At 42.7% G+C, this 15300-nt stretch overlaps 1 protein-coding gene across 1 annotated transcript; it reads left to right on the top strand.

Annotated features, from left to right (window-relative positions):
- The first annotated feature begins 1807 nt into the window (after positions 1-1807).
- On the top strand, positions 1808-13954 carry RBX1 (ring-box 1). Its single transcript, XM_074578189.1, has 5 exons — positions 1808-2103; positions 4441-4519; positions 10898-10968; positions 12268-12353; positions 13781-13954. The coding sequence occupies exons 1-5, from the start codon at positions 2026-2028 to the stop codon at positions 13791-13793; spliced, it is 327 nt and encodes a 108-aa protein (XP_074434290.1). The 5' UTR covers positions 1808-2025; the 3' UTR covers positions 13794-13954.
- The last annotated feature ends 1346 nt before the right edge of the window (positions 13955-15300 follow it).

The following is a 15300-nucleotide window of genomic DNA, read 5'->3' as shown; positions in this document are numbered from 1 at the left end:
TTTCTTCTTCAAACTTCCCTTTACTGTGTGTTTGCAACTTTCAGGCTCAACCTGACCCTCCAAACATTTAGGTATGTGCCTAACTCAAGACACAAGTCTTACGTGTCTTTCAAATATGAATCCCATTTAAAATGATCCAAACACATCCAATGGCAGCATCATCTTCTCCTTATCACAGGCCCTTGCTTTATTTTAAGGTTTCTTTGGAGACTTCCAGACATGCCATGCCAGCAGGCACTGGATCTCGGGTAAAAGCTGTATGCATACAGCAGGATGGATATGACGGAGCCAGACTGGAATTGTGCTGTCTGGTCCAAATGGTACAGTACAGATATTGTTTGCCTGTATATATGCAAGGGAATGCCCTTTCTGTGCTTCTGATACCTCCTCCTTCCTGCATCTATGCAGCAGCATGGTGTAAAAATTGATTTTAAAGGGTTGATTCTGCAGAGAGATAGCACATCTACAAGGACTTGCAAAGGTGGGTGACCTTTTAAGACCTGCTGTTTTCCTGCTGGGGAGTATCTTCCCCTCAGTTTCCACACCTTGGGGACTACTACTACTTGCTTTCTCAGACAAGTACTTTGAGCTGTACTGACGGAGAGAGGAAGTTCCCAGTAGTAACTCCCACGCCTGTTGTCTCCATCTCTGCAATAGAACAGGCAGGGCTTGGGCAGCTCTGTCACCACAAGTGAAACCCATGTTGATCATAACCACTGTTGGCCTAATTTGTGTGCTAAGAGAGCGGCCTGGACAAAATATCACAGAATGATAGAATGGTTTAGGTTGGAAGGGACCTTAATGATGATTTAGTTCCAACGCCCCTGCCATGGGCAGGGACACCTCCCACTAGACCAGGCTGCTCAAAGCCCCATCCAGCCTGGCCTTGAACAACTAACTCCAGGGAAGAGGCCTCCACAACTTCTCCGTGCAGCCTGTTCCAGTGTCTCACCACCCTCATAGTGAAAGATTTCTTCCTAATATGCCATCTAAATCTACCCTCTTTCAGTTTAAAACTGCTACCCCTCGTCCTGTTGCTACACTCCCTGATAGAGTCCCTCCCCACCTCTCCTGTAGGCCCCCTTTAGGTACTGGAAGGCCACTATAAGGTCTCCTCGGAGCCTTCTCTTCTCCAGGCTGAACAACCCCAACTCTCAGCCTGTCTCCACAGGAGAGGTGCTCCAGACCCCTGATGATCTTTGTGGCCCTCCTCTGGACCCATTCCAACAGGTCCATGTCCTAGCAATTTGGTGCTCCATTTTTAAAGAACCTGGACTGCTAGCGAGCAAAAGGGCTACCACAGTAGTAACTCCAACCACCCCACCTCACCCTGCACTTGCTGGAGACCAATTAGGATGCAAGAAAACGCGCAAAAAGTTTGTTAAGAGCTGAAGCCCTTCGCAGTAGAGCAGCGAGACAAATCCCAAGTCATTTTAGTGACACGGCAGAGGACGGGGATGCCCCGGGCGCTGCCTGAGGCGAGACGACGTGAGGCGAGGTGGGGCGGGGCGGCCACCGAGCCCTCTCGGAGTGTGCGTGTGTGTATGTGTGGCTACAGCCGGGCTCCGCGGCCCGCTCTGGCCCGCGGTACCGGCTCCCCGGCCGCGGGGAGGCGAGAGCGGCCGGGCCCGGGGAGGGACGGGGCCTGGGCGCGGCTCGGTGTTCCCCCGCCCCAGCTTCCCCTGACGGGTGACAGGGCCCCGCCCTTCAGGGCGCGTGGCCCTTTAAAATGCCCCTCCCCCACCGGCTCCTAGCGCGCGCGCGCCCCCGCCCCGCGGGTTGTGCAACCCTGCGCGCGCCGGTGGGCGGAGGGAGGCGGGGGGGAATGAGGTGGTAACGGCGCGCGGCCCTGCCCTGACCGGCGCCGTGAAGAGCCCCCGCCTCACGTGACCGCGCGCGCGGCCTCTCCCCGCACCTGTTGGCGACGGGGCGGGTCTGCCCCCCGGGGTCCCTCCCCCCCTCGCTCGCCCCGCCCACCCCGCGGCGCATGCGCGCCGAGCGGGACGGGCCGTTCACGCATCCAAAATGGCGGCCGCAATGGATGTGGACACCCCCAGCGGCACCAACAGCGGCGCCGGCAAGAAGCGCTTCGAAGTGAAGAAAGTGAGGCCCGCCGGCGCGCTCCTCCAGCCGGCCGCAGAGGGAGGGGGGGAGGCTGGGGCCGGCCCGGTGGCGGGGGAGAGGGCGACTTCCCGCTCCCCTCACGGAGCCGGGCGCCCGGTTCCGCACCGGCGTTGCGGGAGGGGCGGGGCGGTGCCTGCGGGGGAGTCTTGGCGTGCGTCCGGGCCAATGGCTGAGGCGGGCGGCCCCACGTGGAGCGGAGGCTGGCCAATCAGCGGGCGCGGCTGGCGTGGGCCGCGCGGGCGGGAGAAGGGAGGCCTGAGGGGGCTGCCCCTGTCAGGGGGCTCCGCCGCCCGCCCCCCTCAGCCGCTGCCCGCCCGGATGGGCCTCGGCTGCTCCGTGCCTTCCCCGGCCGGGCCGCGTTTCCCCGAGCTTCTGGGCAGCTTAGGCCGGAGAGCAGGGGCGGAGTCCTGCCTCCTCCTCCTCAGTCCTGGCCGCTCTGGCCCGGTCGCCCGAGCTGCCTTATGTGCTGCGTAAGAGGCTTTGCACAAAATTGTGTGGCTTTTTTTTTTTTCTTCTTCTTTAAATCAAGCCATAGCAATGTGTCCATTCAGCAAATGCTCTCCTCTTACCCTGGCTTTGTCTGCTTCCCCAAACCAGCCATAATATCCCTCTTCTGCCCAGTGCTACCAGTTTGTCTGTCAACTGGATCCTGGTAGTAGGCCACGCTGTTACAGGAGGGCTCAGAGGAAGTAGGGAGGCTGTGTGTGCTTGTACTAAGGTAGAATTTGAGGAAAAGTGACTCCTGGACTGTATATCAGCAAGCACTTCTAGTGATTCCTGCTCGCAGCTGTAATCAGTGATGATGGAAAATCCTAGGTCTGTATAGGGCTGCAGGTCTGTGCAGAAGAAGATGTTTGGATGACGTGATTGCTTGTTCTTTGGAAATAGGGACAGATATAATAGCACATAAGAGGAGCAGGAAGCGGCACCTTTTATGTGTCAGTGGCATTCCTCCTCCCCAGCAAGGTGCCAAGGCACGTTTGTTGCATGTGTAGCTCAGTACAGGTCTGAGTAGTAAGAGTAGCTTATGATGGGACAAGAGATTAAGTACCAGAGAGTGTGGGAGAGATAAGGGTACTGAGAATTTTTATCCTGTCTGCCTTGAAGTGTGGATGAAGTCCTTGAGAGATGAGTACCTCGTCCAGAAGACTGGCTAGACTTGAATTTGGAAGATGGGGAGAAAAAAATGAGATCACTGTTGCCTCATTTCCTAAATGATCTAGTAGCATTGTGATGACTTTTTAGGTAGGTACTAATGAAAAATTCAAGTCTTATCAAAACTGATACTGTTTATTGATAGTTGGCAATCTGCATTCCTCCTTCAGAATCCCAAACTGAGGGGGAGCATTGAAAACATTGAGACGTAAATGTAACAAACTAGAGAAGATTTACTGTAGCGCAGTCAATACAATCATATACCAAAAAATGGAAGGAAACAAAAATATCTGGACTATTTAAGTAGTAAAGGAAGATTATCCTGGCTACCAATATTCTGTTTTGCATTTGAATATTGAAGGCAAGCCCATGAATTTACAAAAGACTTGAGTATGTTTTTTGTGGGGAGGAATAAAAAAGTGCTATGCTTTTCTGCGTAGCTTTTCTTAAAGTCCTCATTCTGAATCAGTTTTCTAAAATTGTCATGGAAATTTGTAGCCAACCCTTCCCCTGAAGTAGCATGGGGCAGAGATATTCCCGTTTTTTGTTTTTTCTTTTAAAAACAAAGTATTTGAAAGGTTAACGTGCTAGTACTTTGAAATTTTTATATTCAGCCTTGCTGGCAGGTCATTGCTTAGTAACCTTTTTTCAGAGGAGATTGTTCAGGAGTCAGCAAAGGATAGCATTAGACGTGATTTTAGTTCTTGGCCCAACTGCTGTGGGGGGTGATTACTAGAAGAACTGCTGCGAATAATGGAAATTCCTCTTAACAAAATGGCATCTGGAGTGGCCTTTCTCCAAGGCACAGTCCTTTCCATCAGAATTGAGGATGTGGCATGAGCTGCCTCTGGATCTTGAATAGAAATGCAGATGCTTGCATTTGTTTGACAAAAAAGGGGACTGTGGCAGTTATCTTCTTATTTCTGAAGCTGGAAGGAGACACTGGGTCTGAGAGGTATGGGAGAGGAATGTGCCACTGCTTTCTATTAACACTTATGAACTCAAGATAAAGAATTACTTTGGACTTCTAAGATTTATTTTTTTTAAATATCCCAGATTTTCCATTTAAAAAATACATGGGATCTTGAGGAATGACAAGGATTTCTGTGTGCTGTAAACTGAATCAAAACTATGTTTTTCTTTTCTTTTTTTCCTCTCTAGTGGAACGCAGTAGCTCTGTGGGCATGGGACATTGTGGTTGATAACTGTGCCATTTGCAGAAACCATATTATGGATCTATGTAAGTAAATGATGGGAAAGACAGTTGACGGTTTTGACTTGTACATGACACACAGCTGAAATTTCCCCTGTTGAGGGTATAATTCAGCAAATACAGCTTTCAGTTAGGAACTAAGTCTTCACAGTGAAAATACTAAGCTCTATTTTATGTAATGCTGAAGTCCTATAATCTGTTTTTGTGACCTCTGTCACTATACTGCTTTTCCCTCCCCTTTTTCTTGTAAAGAGCAGCATCACTTGGTTCCACATCTACAGATGAGATGATGTTGCTGAGTGTATTTGGGATGCAGCAAAGAGGAAAAGGAGTAATTATAAAGAGGCAGGAGGAACTGAAAATATTCAGGGTCGACAGGCATTGCTCACAAAGAGAGGTATTAGAGTTTAGGGTTTCAGATGTTGCTATAGGTATCAACTTTTTGATGACACTCATTAGGATGAAATCTTGTAACACTTCCTGTGTGTGGCCAGGAAAGGCTTGGACCAGTGATTTCAGTTGACTCCTCATTCTACAAAACCCACCTTGCCTAAGTTATTTAATGTTATAGTATGGGGGATTTTGTAGCCACTTAGAGAATTAATTGTTTGTTTACAAAGGAGAATAATCAAATGCTGAAATAAAAATCAAAGTATTGCTAGTATTGGTTTGATTTTTTGCTGTATAATCTTGATGGTTCAATTAACAAATATGCTTGCTGTGTAGGAAAACAAAGTGATAACGGAATTAAGTACACAAATTTCTATCGTGAAATAGGTGTGCATGCATTAAGTCACTGGTTTCAGTCCCTTGAAGGATTATTTTTTTTCCCCTCAAAACTGACGAGATACTGTTGACACCATAACTGTTCTTCTTGTTTCAGTCATGAGGGACAGAAGACCTTTTAATATACCCCAGATAGAAATTTGCCTATATTACTAAAATGTGAGGATTGCGGAACCCCCCAAAACAAGAGCAGGTACAGCTGCAGTGCCTGGGAATGGCCTGTCATGATCCCATTGTGATAGTTTTGTTGCACTTTGTTTTTATGTACTAGCCCTTGAACTGCTGGTAACTTAACTGTCAGTAAGCCTATATGAAAATAAAATGTTTCAGAAAAATGAGACCTCAAGTTTATAGTAACAACTAGTGAGAGGTGGACCTGATTTCACATCGTATTTAAATAATAATTACAAGGCTGCTTTAGGAAGTTTGTTGTGTTTGGGGTTTTTTTTTATTTTAATAAAGAGAAAATGCACTGTAACACACAGGGCTGCAAATGAGTTAAGCAAGTTTACTCCTTTGCTTTGGGACAGGTATGTTTGTATTTTGAGCCAGCTACTCCCTATCCATGCCTGTTTGTTCTTGGTTGTTAGAAAGGGAAGGATAACACTAAAGAGAAGCAAGTGAGGTAGGTGTTATGAAATATACTGCGGTCTTTTGACGTAAAGATTTCCGTTTTAAGTACCTCTAAGCTGTACCGTCTTGAAAAGTAGTTGAGGTGAATACTGGACTACTACTTAGTCTCTCAGATTTATGATATATTAGAAAGGAAAGCATGTTGCTGACAGGCAAATGGAATTTTGAAGATTTGTTAGAACATAAGTTACATTTATGGAATTTACAAATGTATAGAATAAATAAATAAAATCCTGTAATTCAAGATAATTATTCACGATAAGTGGGGTATGTTGTAAGATAATGGATGTTGGTGTGTTTCATTCTATTAACGGGCCTCAGAATTAATAGTGCTTCCCATGAGAGACCAAATACAGCCTCATATATTTGCTATTTTTTATAAATAGCATATAGGACATATGAGGGTGAAGGAGAGACGCGGAGGAGCTGTAAGGAGAGTGGACAGAAGTTATTTTCCACTAGTGAATTTCATGCCTCAATTCTTAAAAAAAAATAATTAAAAATCCTACCCAAATGGGGGTGGGGTTGAGAGTGTATAGGTAGATTAGGAAAAACAGTGAAGGAAGAGGGCATAATTAACTGCTGCTGCTTCTTTTTTTTTTTTTTTTTTTTTCTTTTTTGAGTTGCTGAAGCATAACACATCATTAATTTGGGTATGAGCAATGTTATGAAAAGCCTGGACTGCAGATGACAGACCAAAATTGACAGTATACAGAGTAGAAGGGGTATCTAAATTGGTGTTCCGAGATCAGTGTTGGCTCTGGATTTACTTACTTCCTTGTTACAGATCATTAATGTTGTTAAACAACACTTTAATTGAATTTTCAAACGTAAGATGTGAAGTGATGGGAAATTGAGGAAAAATTAATAGAATGTGCAGGGAAGAACAACACAAGATTCAATTTGATAAAATGCAGGATACAAATGCCTCCTCCTCCTTGTGATGAAGAGAAACCTTGAAAGGGAAAACATTAAAAAGAGTGATAAGTGACGCCAGTCGTGCTAATGGAAGATTGTTAATGTTATAAAGTCAGGCATCCAAAAGCCAGGCTGTAACAATGTTAAGGTGTCATGCAGTTCTTCTCATGTGTGTACATTATGACTTGGTAATAATATGGTCAAAGGATTCCCCCTGCCCTCACTATGGTTTGTGTTGAGTGTACAGAAGGAATGTGTAGATTTTCAGTGTTTTGGTTTGATTCTTCTCTGGAAAAACCCAGGTCCTACTTAGATTTTACTTGAGCAGTGTTCTTGATTTCTTCAAAGGCTTGCTCTCTGGTGCTGTCATTGCAACATGGTAAGTGGAGAGTGTTAAATAAACACTATATTTAGTATAGTGGACTACCTTCTGGTCTAAAACGTGGAATGTAATGTTGTAGTGAGGCAACCAGCATAGTTTTGAACTGTGTAAAATGTGGCATCAAAATACTGTTCCCTCTCTTTGATAGTAAGGTGCAAAGTACCATATTTGATATTCCAGCTTCACAAAGATAGATACATTGGATGGAATCCAAAGAAGAATCTCAGGATGCTTAACAGGTTGAATGAGTTTGGATTTCTGAGAAGACTAAAAGAACAGAACTAAGTATATATAGTTTGCTAAGTTATAAGTAGGAGTGGAAGATGATAGCTGTGTACAAATACTTTGAGAGTGTGATACTAACAGGAAATATTGAGCGTCATGCAAGGGGATTATAAGTAGAAGGAGTCATAGATGATGTGGTGGTGGGGGAACATAGAGTAAGCATTTGGTAAAATCTGCAGATAATTCCTAAGAAACTGGAGAGGATTGCAAGGGGAAAACTCTGAAATCCATCTGAAGTTTGAAAACTAAATTGGAGAGTTCATTCTATATTTTAGGAGTAAAAATATATTTCAGGTTTATTAGCCTGGTTATTTGTTTTTTCTGTCTGTTTTCTGAGTGAGTACATAATGCATTGTGTTAGCCAAGCTATGTGTATTGAGTTCTCTTCTTCCCAATAAGTCGATCCCTTCGTGATGTAGTTTTAGAAGACAACATGTAAAGACAAAGGGGAACCCACACAGCGGTTGTCCTTGCTAAAGCAGAAGCCACTTCGAAGATCTCTTGTCATCAAATTTACCAGTGCTGTGGGCTGTTAATGTAGCTGCAAACAAAAGATGTGCACTTTACTTCTGTTACCTGCCATTATAGCTGCTTAAATCTTAGGCTACTCTTCTTGTTACGTAAATATAGAGAAGATTTCTGCAATAGAAAATGTATAGGAAGAGGGATGGTTCTTAATAGATGCCAAGAGTCAGAAGTTACCATTATATAATACGCCTTTCTGTAACTCCCTGAGTTGAAATGCTTCCAGTGCATCTTTCACAATTGTTTACAGGTATTTCAGGTTTTAGCTGTATCTTTCTGCCCTCACCTCCAGATACTCTGTAAAAAGCAAGGCAAAAGAAGAGTCATTCAGTATTCCTCCAGTACCTGTTTACTGTCTGACTCTTACCGCTTCTTTTGGGTCACTAAATGGTAAATAGCTTCTCTTTCTTTCAGTAGCCAGAATCATTGGCTTTTGTTCTCTGACAGAGATTGTTCATTTGTTTAATTTCTTGTTGATATATTGTCCTTTTCTGAAATGAGGCAAGCAAGAGACCAAAAAGTGCTTCAGCTTTTGGGAGGTCCTTTTTTTTGGCAGCCAAAGGTAGTAGTGCCAGCAGTAGTCTCCAGCCTGTTTGATGAGGGAGTTAAATCTGGGTATCTTGTTGGAAGGGCCTTACATCACCACCAGAGAACTCCTCCAATGTTTCTGCAAAAGTTCATCTGCCCTGTTAAGCTTTTGGGACTGTCATGTTTTAGGCTGTATTTGCTTGCCAGTGAATGTTTGAGTAACACTAAAATGAATTTCAGTGCTGCTTTTCTTCCCTACTTAAACCACCTTTCTTCCCTCTCACTCCCAGTCAAAATACAGAGTCCTTTAAAACCTGAAAAAACATAAATCGTATTGTGTTCCAAAGCATCCAGCTTTGGAACGACAGCTTTAGGGCCACTTAGAGAAGAAAAAAAAAAAAAGACAAAATTACCTAAAAATGGGCTAGATGGACTTCAGTCTAATATGCCCAATATCCTGTTTCTAGCAGGGAAAGAGGAGAAGAAACAAAATAAGTATATTGGGTGCTGGAATATTTTCCTTGCTTTCAGCAGAGACTTCCTGAGTAAAGTTTGCTCACCAGTTGACTTTTCTTCCTTCAGATTAATTTCCTCTCCTTTTCCTACTACTCATATTCTCACCATGTTCTGTTACTGTACAGACTTAGAGCAAATATTTAGAACTTAATATAATATGTCCCATGATACTCAGCAAGACCATGAGTCTATACTGCAGTAACAGTAAAAACATTGCAGCAATCCTGGGTGTCAAATTTGAAGCAAATGTCCAAAGTAATTGAAGCTCTTCGTAGTTCTTGAGCATCTTCCGTTTTCTTAATCAGATGTAGTTTTATTGCTATATGTATTGAGAGCTTATGGAATTAAGATATCACGCACTTCAGGTGCACTGCATTTTGTTCTTTTCTATAGGCAGGCCAAGGGTTGAGCTTTGGACTTCCTGCTGTGTATATCATATCTTGATGTAAACCATATAATAAATATAGGTTCATTCAAATCTTGCAGAACAGTTGTTGCTAGTGAGATTCTTTAGATCTCAGTCTTGTTGTGACTAGTTCCTCGTAACCAAGGTTAACTGATCTTTCTCACATCTCAGGAAAAATGGGCCTTTTTCTTATTTTGTTCATCTCCACATCTGAGAGTGAAAAATGGAGAAAGGGATGAATAGGACAGAGCAAACAGAGATTACATTTTTCAGCCAAATGTGGGGGGGGTTGAAAGTTTTGGAATCTTTAATTGGTGAGTCAAATTCCTTTTCCTCCAAGCATATTTGGGCACACTAAAAGTGAACAGAGAATTGGAGCTCATTCAGACATTTTCTTTGCCAGAAAGAAAAGATCTGCAAAACAAGCCAGCAACAAGCCTGTGTAACGAGTTCTAAGCTGATTGTCTATCAACATGTCTTTTTAAATCATTTGGGCTTGACTTTTAAAGAAAGCATCCTTTTGCAGGAAGTAAAATGTTGGTCTCGTAGGTTTGCGCTGCTGGCTGTAGCGGTGTTGAAAATATCTTTTTTTTTTTTTTTTTTTCCCCCTGGGGTTTCTTCTTGAGCTGGAGCAGAAATGAATTTTTCAGGCTCTAGAATGGAGAACCAGGTTGCTGCATTTATTTTCTCAGTGCTGTTCTTCCTTCTTTTCTCTCTCTCATCTTCATCCATGCCATCTGAAAGAAAAATCAAAACCAAAAGCAAAATAACCCAAACCCATAAATAGTATTTATCTTTTTGGTGGTCATCCTACATACTCAGCTCTAAGGTGTAAAAAGTTCAAAAAATACGTTTTAAACTGTATTTTCTGTTGTGTATTTTTGGGCTGTGCTTACCTGTCACAAGACTATACAAGAGAGACCAGCAAATTACAGCATTATACGAGCAAATTAATTTGTAGATATAACTGATAGTACAAAATGTCTGACAAGACAGTGAATTTATATTTAGAGAAACCTGGGTAAGAAATTTAAGTAAACTTTATTTCATGGGTCTGCTACTGCAACTCATCATCAAAAGACATCTATTAAAACACAAGAAAATAAATTAAAAATATCTATCCTTAAAATTTGCAAAGCAGAGACATGTTACTGGTAGATGAGCCGTGTGCTCTTGCCCGCTGGAAATTTCAAATACTAAAAATATAGAGGAAGGAGGAAAGCAGCATGAAGTATTATTTTGATCTGACGCTTTTGGGAAAACAGTACACATTAAACCAACAGGTCTTGACACTTCCTGATGTAATAAATGCCACAAAACAAAGAGCTCTTCTCCCACCCCTTGCTCTTATGAAGAAATCTGCCAGTTGGTGTTGCATGTACATCTTCTACTCCTGCATATGTGTGTTTAATACTTGTTTTCACAGGCATAGAATGTCAAGCAAATCAAGCATCAGCTACCTCTGAAGAGTGCACAGTTGCATGGGGCGTCTGCAATGTAAGGAAAACTGTTTTATTTTGGAACTCATATGTGGTGATGCTATCCCCTTCATGACTCAGGACAAAACGAGTTTTATAAAATGTTTCAGATAATCCACCAGAAAAAAGAACTTTAAGCACCGTATATTTAGTAGGGTGTAGAAAGGAGAGAGAAGGGGAAATAAAAAGAGTGTCAGTTGGAGAGGTGTAATACGGAAGACGCAGAAGAGAAGGGAGCAAGATAGGCCTTTACCCTTTAAAAAAAAAAAGCAAAAGAAGAATAGATTTTTCATTCTGTGCCTGATTTTCCTGATCAAGGTTCTGCCTAGAAGCTATGCCTTTTTTTTTCATGGTAATAGGATTACTTGTATGTCAGCATGCTTGATTTGTCTTTGTGCAGGCTGATTCAAGGAGTCAATATGGGGTAACTAGGTGATTTGCTTCCCCTTTTGGAGGAAGATCAAATCGGTTCTAGTGTGTAATCTCCATCTCTTCAATTTGTTGCCTTATGCACTCTTTCATATGTGGTCCCACTAGCATGTGAATTCAGACTTGTATAACTCTCAGAGCCTGGGCCTGAGCTGGAAGATATAATTTTCCATAACGGAATAACTACGTGTTCCTCATCCCATCTTCACTGTGGTGTGGGATCAAGGTACAGCATGATAATGCTGGAACAGGATTATAAATGTTACAATTCTGTTTGTAGAGGACGAGCAATTTTTTTAAACCATGTTAGGATATTCTAGTGTCAAAATTACAATTTTATATGCAAGAGGTATCGCAAGTGAAATCTTGTTTTTAAGTAGCTGTATGGGTCATGGAAAAGGGTGTCCTTATTTAACATGCAATTGGGATTTTTTTTTCTTTCCTAATTCTGCAAGTTCCTTTTTATTCAGGCTTTGGTTTGTCCAGAAGACTGTCAGAAAGCTTCAGCATGTATACGTACATATCATCCCTGCTACTCACTCTGAAATCCTCTTTCTTGTCTTTCTGATTATGCTTCTTATCAGCATCTGCTCTGCCAATTTTAGCAGCTGCTAAACTCTGTGTTCTCTCCTTCATCAGAAGTCACTCGCTTGCCATGGGATACACTGTGGAACAGGCTTCCTGCTGCCCTTTCACTAATGTTCCTTTCCTCTTTGAAAATATGCATCAGTTCCTTGGTGTTTACCAGTGATCTGGCTGATTAGCCCTCCCCACCTTTGTCTGCAAACACTTGCAACTCTCTTCTCACTGTCTTGCTTTCGATGGTAGTTTTCACACTAAGGTACATTCACATGTTCTGAAATGATGTGATCTGAACTTTCTCTTCCAGCATGCTTTCCACTTCCACTGCATCTCTCGCTGGCTCAAAACTCGCCAAGTATGTCCACTGGACAACAGGGAATGGGAGTTCCAAAAGTACGTATCCTGCAAAGATTTCAAGATGAAAAATCCAATCCTTCTTTAATAGAAATGATCAATGTCAGATATGTGGTTAATCTCTCTCCTTTGTGGGTCTGAGGGCATAGTTGCTGTTGGGAAAGGCTTTTTCTCCACCTCCCTGTATAGGGACCTTTCCATAGTCACCTGGTGCTAAATGAGCTCTGAAGGAAGTCCAAATAGCTGTGGGGTAAGGGGGAGTTGTTAAAAAGTAGTGATTTCTATTGACATTCTCTCTGAAGAATGGAGAGAAGAAGAGAAATGGAATTCACTGAAAGTGGAGCCTCAGGTGAATACTGTACTGCCGCATGAGCAATTTGGGTTTAGAAAATTACTTGAATTTAGCTGCTTGTTTTCCAGAGCATTTCTACTGAGGTGCCAGACGTCTTATTGGGTCCCTCTGTATCTTGGTGATTTGTTTTATAACTCTAATAGCCTCAGAGATTAATACAGCTGGTTTCCTAGCATCTGGAAAGCAAATGTCCATGTAGCCATTGCCACAGCCTCGACCCATTTATTAGTAATTTCTGCATTCTTTATTTTGTTGTGTTCTTCAAATGTCTGTTGTTAAAATAATAGTCAGAGATACACGGATGGGTTTTTGAGGGGTAATTGTATTTTGTGGGGTAATTGTACATTGACAGTAGTTAGGAAGTTTGCCTGTCACTTGCTTCATTCTGCACCATTAATCTTTTCTTAACTGTAGATTTCCCTTCCCCTCCCCCCTCTTTTAAAAAAACAAAACAAAAAAACCCCAAAAAAACCCCCACATTAATTCTAACAAGAGACCAGATTAAAACAAAGGAAAGCAGATATTCTAATTGTTCAGGATTGTCTTTGGGATCTGGTTCACAATCAGTTGTGTAAATTGTCATTGACATGACAACTTGAGTACCCTAGTTTTGCTATTATGATGGTTTAATGAACACTTAACGAAAACTGAGCCCATGTTGCCTGGTTGGTGACTAATGCTGCGCGATGAGAAATGGAGACATGAATTAATACCTTCTTCCAGGTGTTCAGTAACACATCTGGGGCAGTGATGAGGCTTTGGCCTTGCTTTCATGCAGGGTATATTTGAAGTGGGTTATGATACTGGGGGTCTCTGGCATATGGTATCGTGAATTGTTCAGTCTCTCTTCTAACTAGTACCTGGATAGACTTTTTGGAGAAGTGAAATGTGGAGAACTTCCTAAGGTTTCCATAACACAGCGTTTCACCTTCACCTCGTTTACATGTTAATTACGCTGGGGTAGAATAAGAATAAATCTGCCCGTGGCAGGGGGGTTGGAACTCGATGATCTTTAAGGTCCCTTCCAACCCAAACTATTCTATGATTCTGTAAATCAGGACTAGTATGAAACATAATTTTTTGAAAAAAGCATTAACATATTATATATTTGCAGGTATGGACACTAGAGAGATGGTCACCACGCTTCTTGTTATGTCGTCACCCTCAGTTGTTCTTGTCACTATGGGTTTGTTTTAGCAACTTGAAAAATCAGTAATCTATATGATTCATCTTTAATCTTAATTTCTCCCTGTTGTATACCATTGAATAAACTCTTGCTGGAGCTTCCCGTCTGAGTTGGTTTTTTTTGTTGTTTTTTGTTTTGTCTTGTGTTCAGGAGTGGGCAGTCAGTGAATGAGGGAGGAGAATTATCTGGAGACTGGGGGCTTAAGCTCGGCAAACTCTTAAGCTGGGCAGCTCTTCTTGTCGCCATGCCCAGTTTTTAACTGTGGGTTTGGTCTGACTCCGATGCAATTAAGAACCATGCCTCTGGCTCACCGAGGTCGGCGTTAAGCTCCATCGTGTAGTGCTATGGCTGCAGGACTTGGCCTGGCTAAGTGTAATTTATGCAAATAGCATTTCACGTGGACTTGCTTTCTTGCAGCTGAGTTGAAATGATGATCTATACAATTAGGGGTTGTGTCATTATTAGAAACTACTCTCTCTTGCTTCCGCTCTTGAGTTTGACTAGACCAGCTCCCCTCCAGAGGAGAATTTCACTGACTGTTCCCAGTTTCATCGGTTTAGCTTGAGGGACACTAACTGAATGTTAGTTTTTATCAGTGCTCATAAAGCGCTTTCATGTGTCAGGTGAAAGTAAACTCAGGAAGTTCACATGCTAGATCGGCTGGAAAGCTAAAAGTAAGCAGTGTATGAACAAACTAATTCTTTGTTGGCTTTCTACTGATATTTTCCCAGTTCAAGCCAAGGCGTAGTTCTTACTGGCCAAAACTTCTTACTTCTGAAAACTACATAATGTTTTGTTTGGTATCTCCTGTGCCAAACAGCCTGGTATGCTCCTCACCGCATCAAACTTTGGCCCCTGTGTCCACAGCCTCAGCAGATGCTGGGAACTCAAGTCAGGTCCAAGAAATTCTTCCTGCTACCAGAGGCTGTGTCCCTTCATGTCAGCAGATACAGTAAATGTCTTTCATTGGTTGTTCATGGTGTCATCTTTGGATCAACACCTTTTTTGCTAGTTATTGAGGATAGGAAATATGATAGCTGATGTTAAACATTTGTGTACTATAGCCATAGGGAATAAAGATAGGTCATTGACAGAACCAAAACTTGCAGGTTTTTTCAGTAATTGCTGGGGCTTTCTTTAATCTGCAGCAAGCAAATGTCAGGATTATTTTATCAGCTGGTGTCAGTGCTCTGAAATGATATGCTTCGCTGTTTTCCACCCTGAACAAGAAAAAAAAAAAAAAAGGAATGACTAGAATCAGGAGAGTTTATAGCTAGGCAGTTTAGTTACCGGGTTTAGTGGGTAGAAAGCTCATCCTGAATTTGCAAGGTCATTTTGGTGATGGGGGCAGGAATGGAACAGAAGAGGGGAGAAAGGTGTTCTTCTCAACAGTGGCCAAAGCATTCATCCAGGCAGCAGGATATCCAGGTTGAATGCCACTCTCTGGG

The sequence above is a fragment of the Larus michahellis genome, chromosome 1 (genome assembly GCF_964199755.1).
Source record: "Larus michahellis chromosome 1, bLarMic1.1, whole genome shotgun sequence".
Classification (NCBI taxonomy): Eukaryota; Metazoa; Chordata; class Aves; order Charadriiformes; family Laridae; genus Larus; species Larus michahellis.
This window is presented reverse-complemented; position numbering and strand designations above follow the sequence as displayed.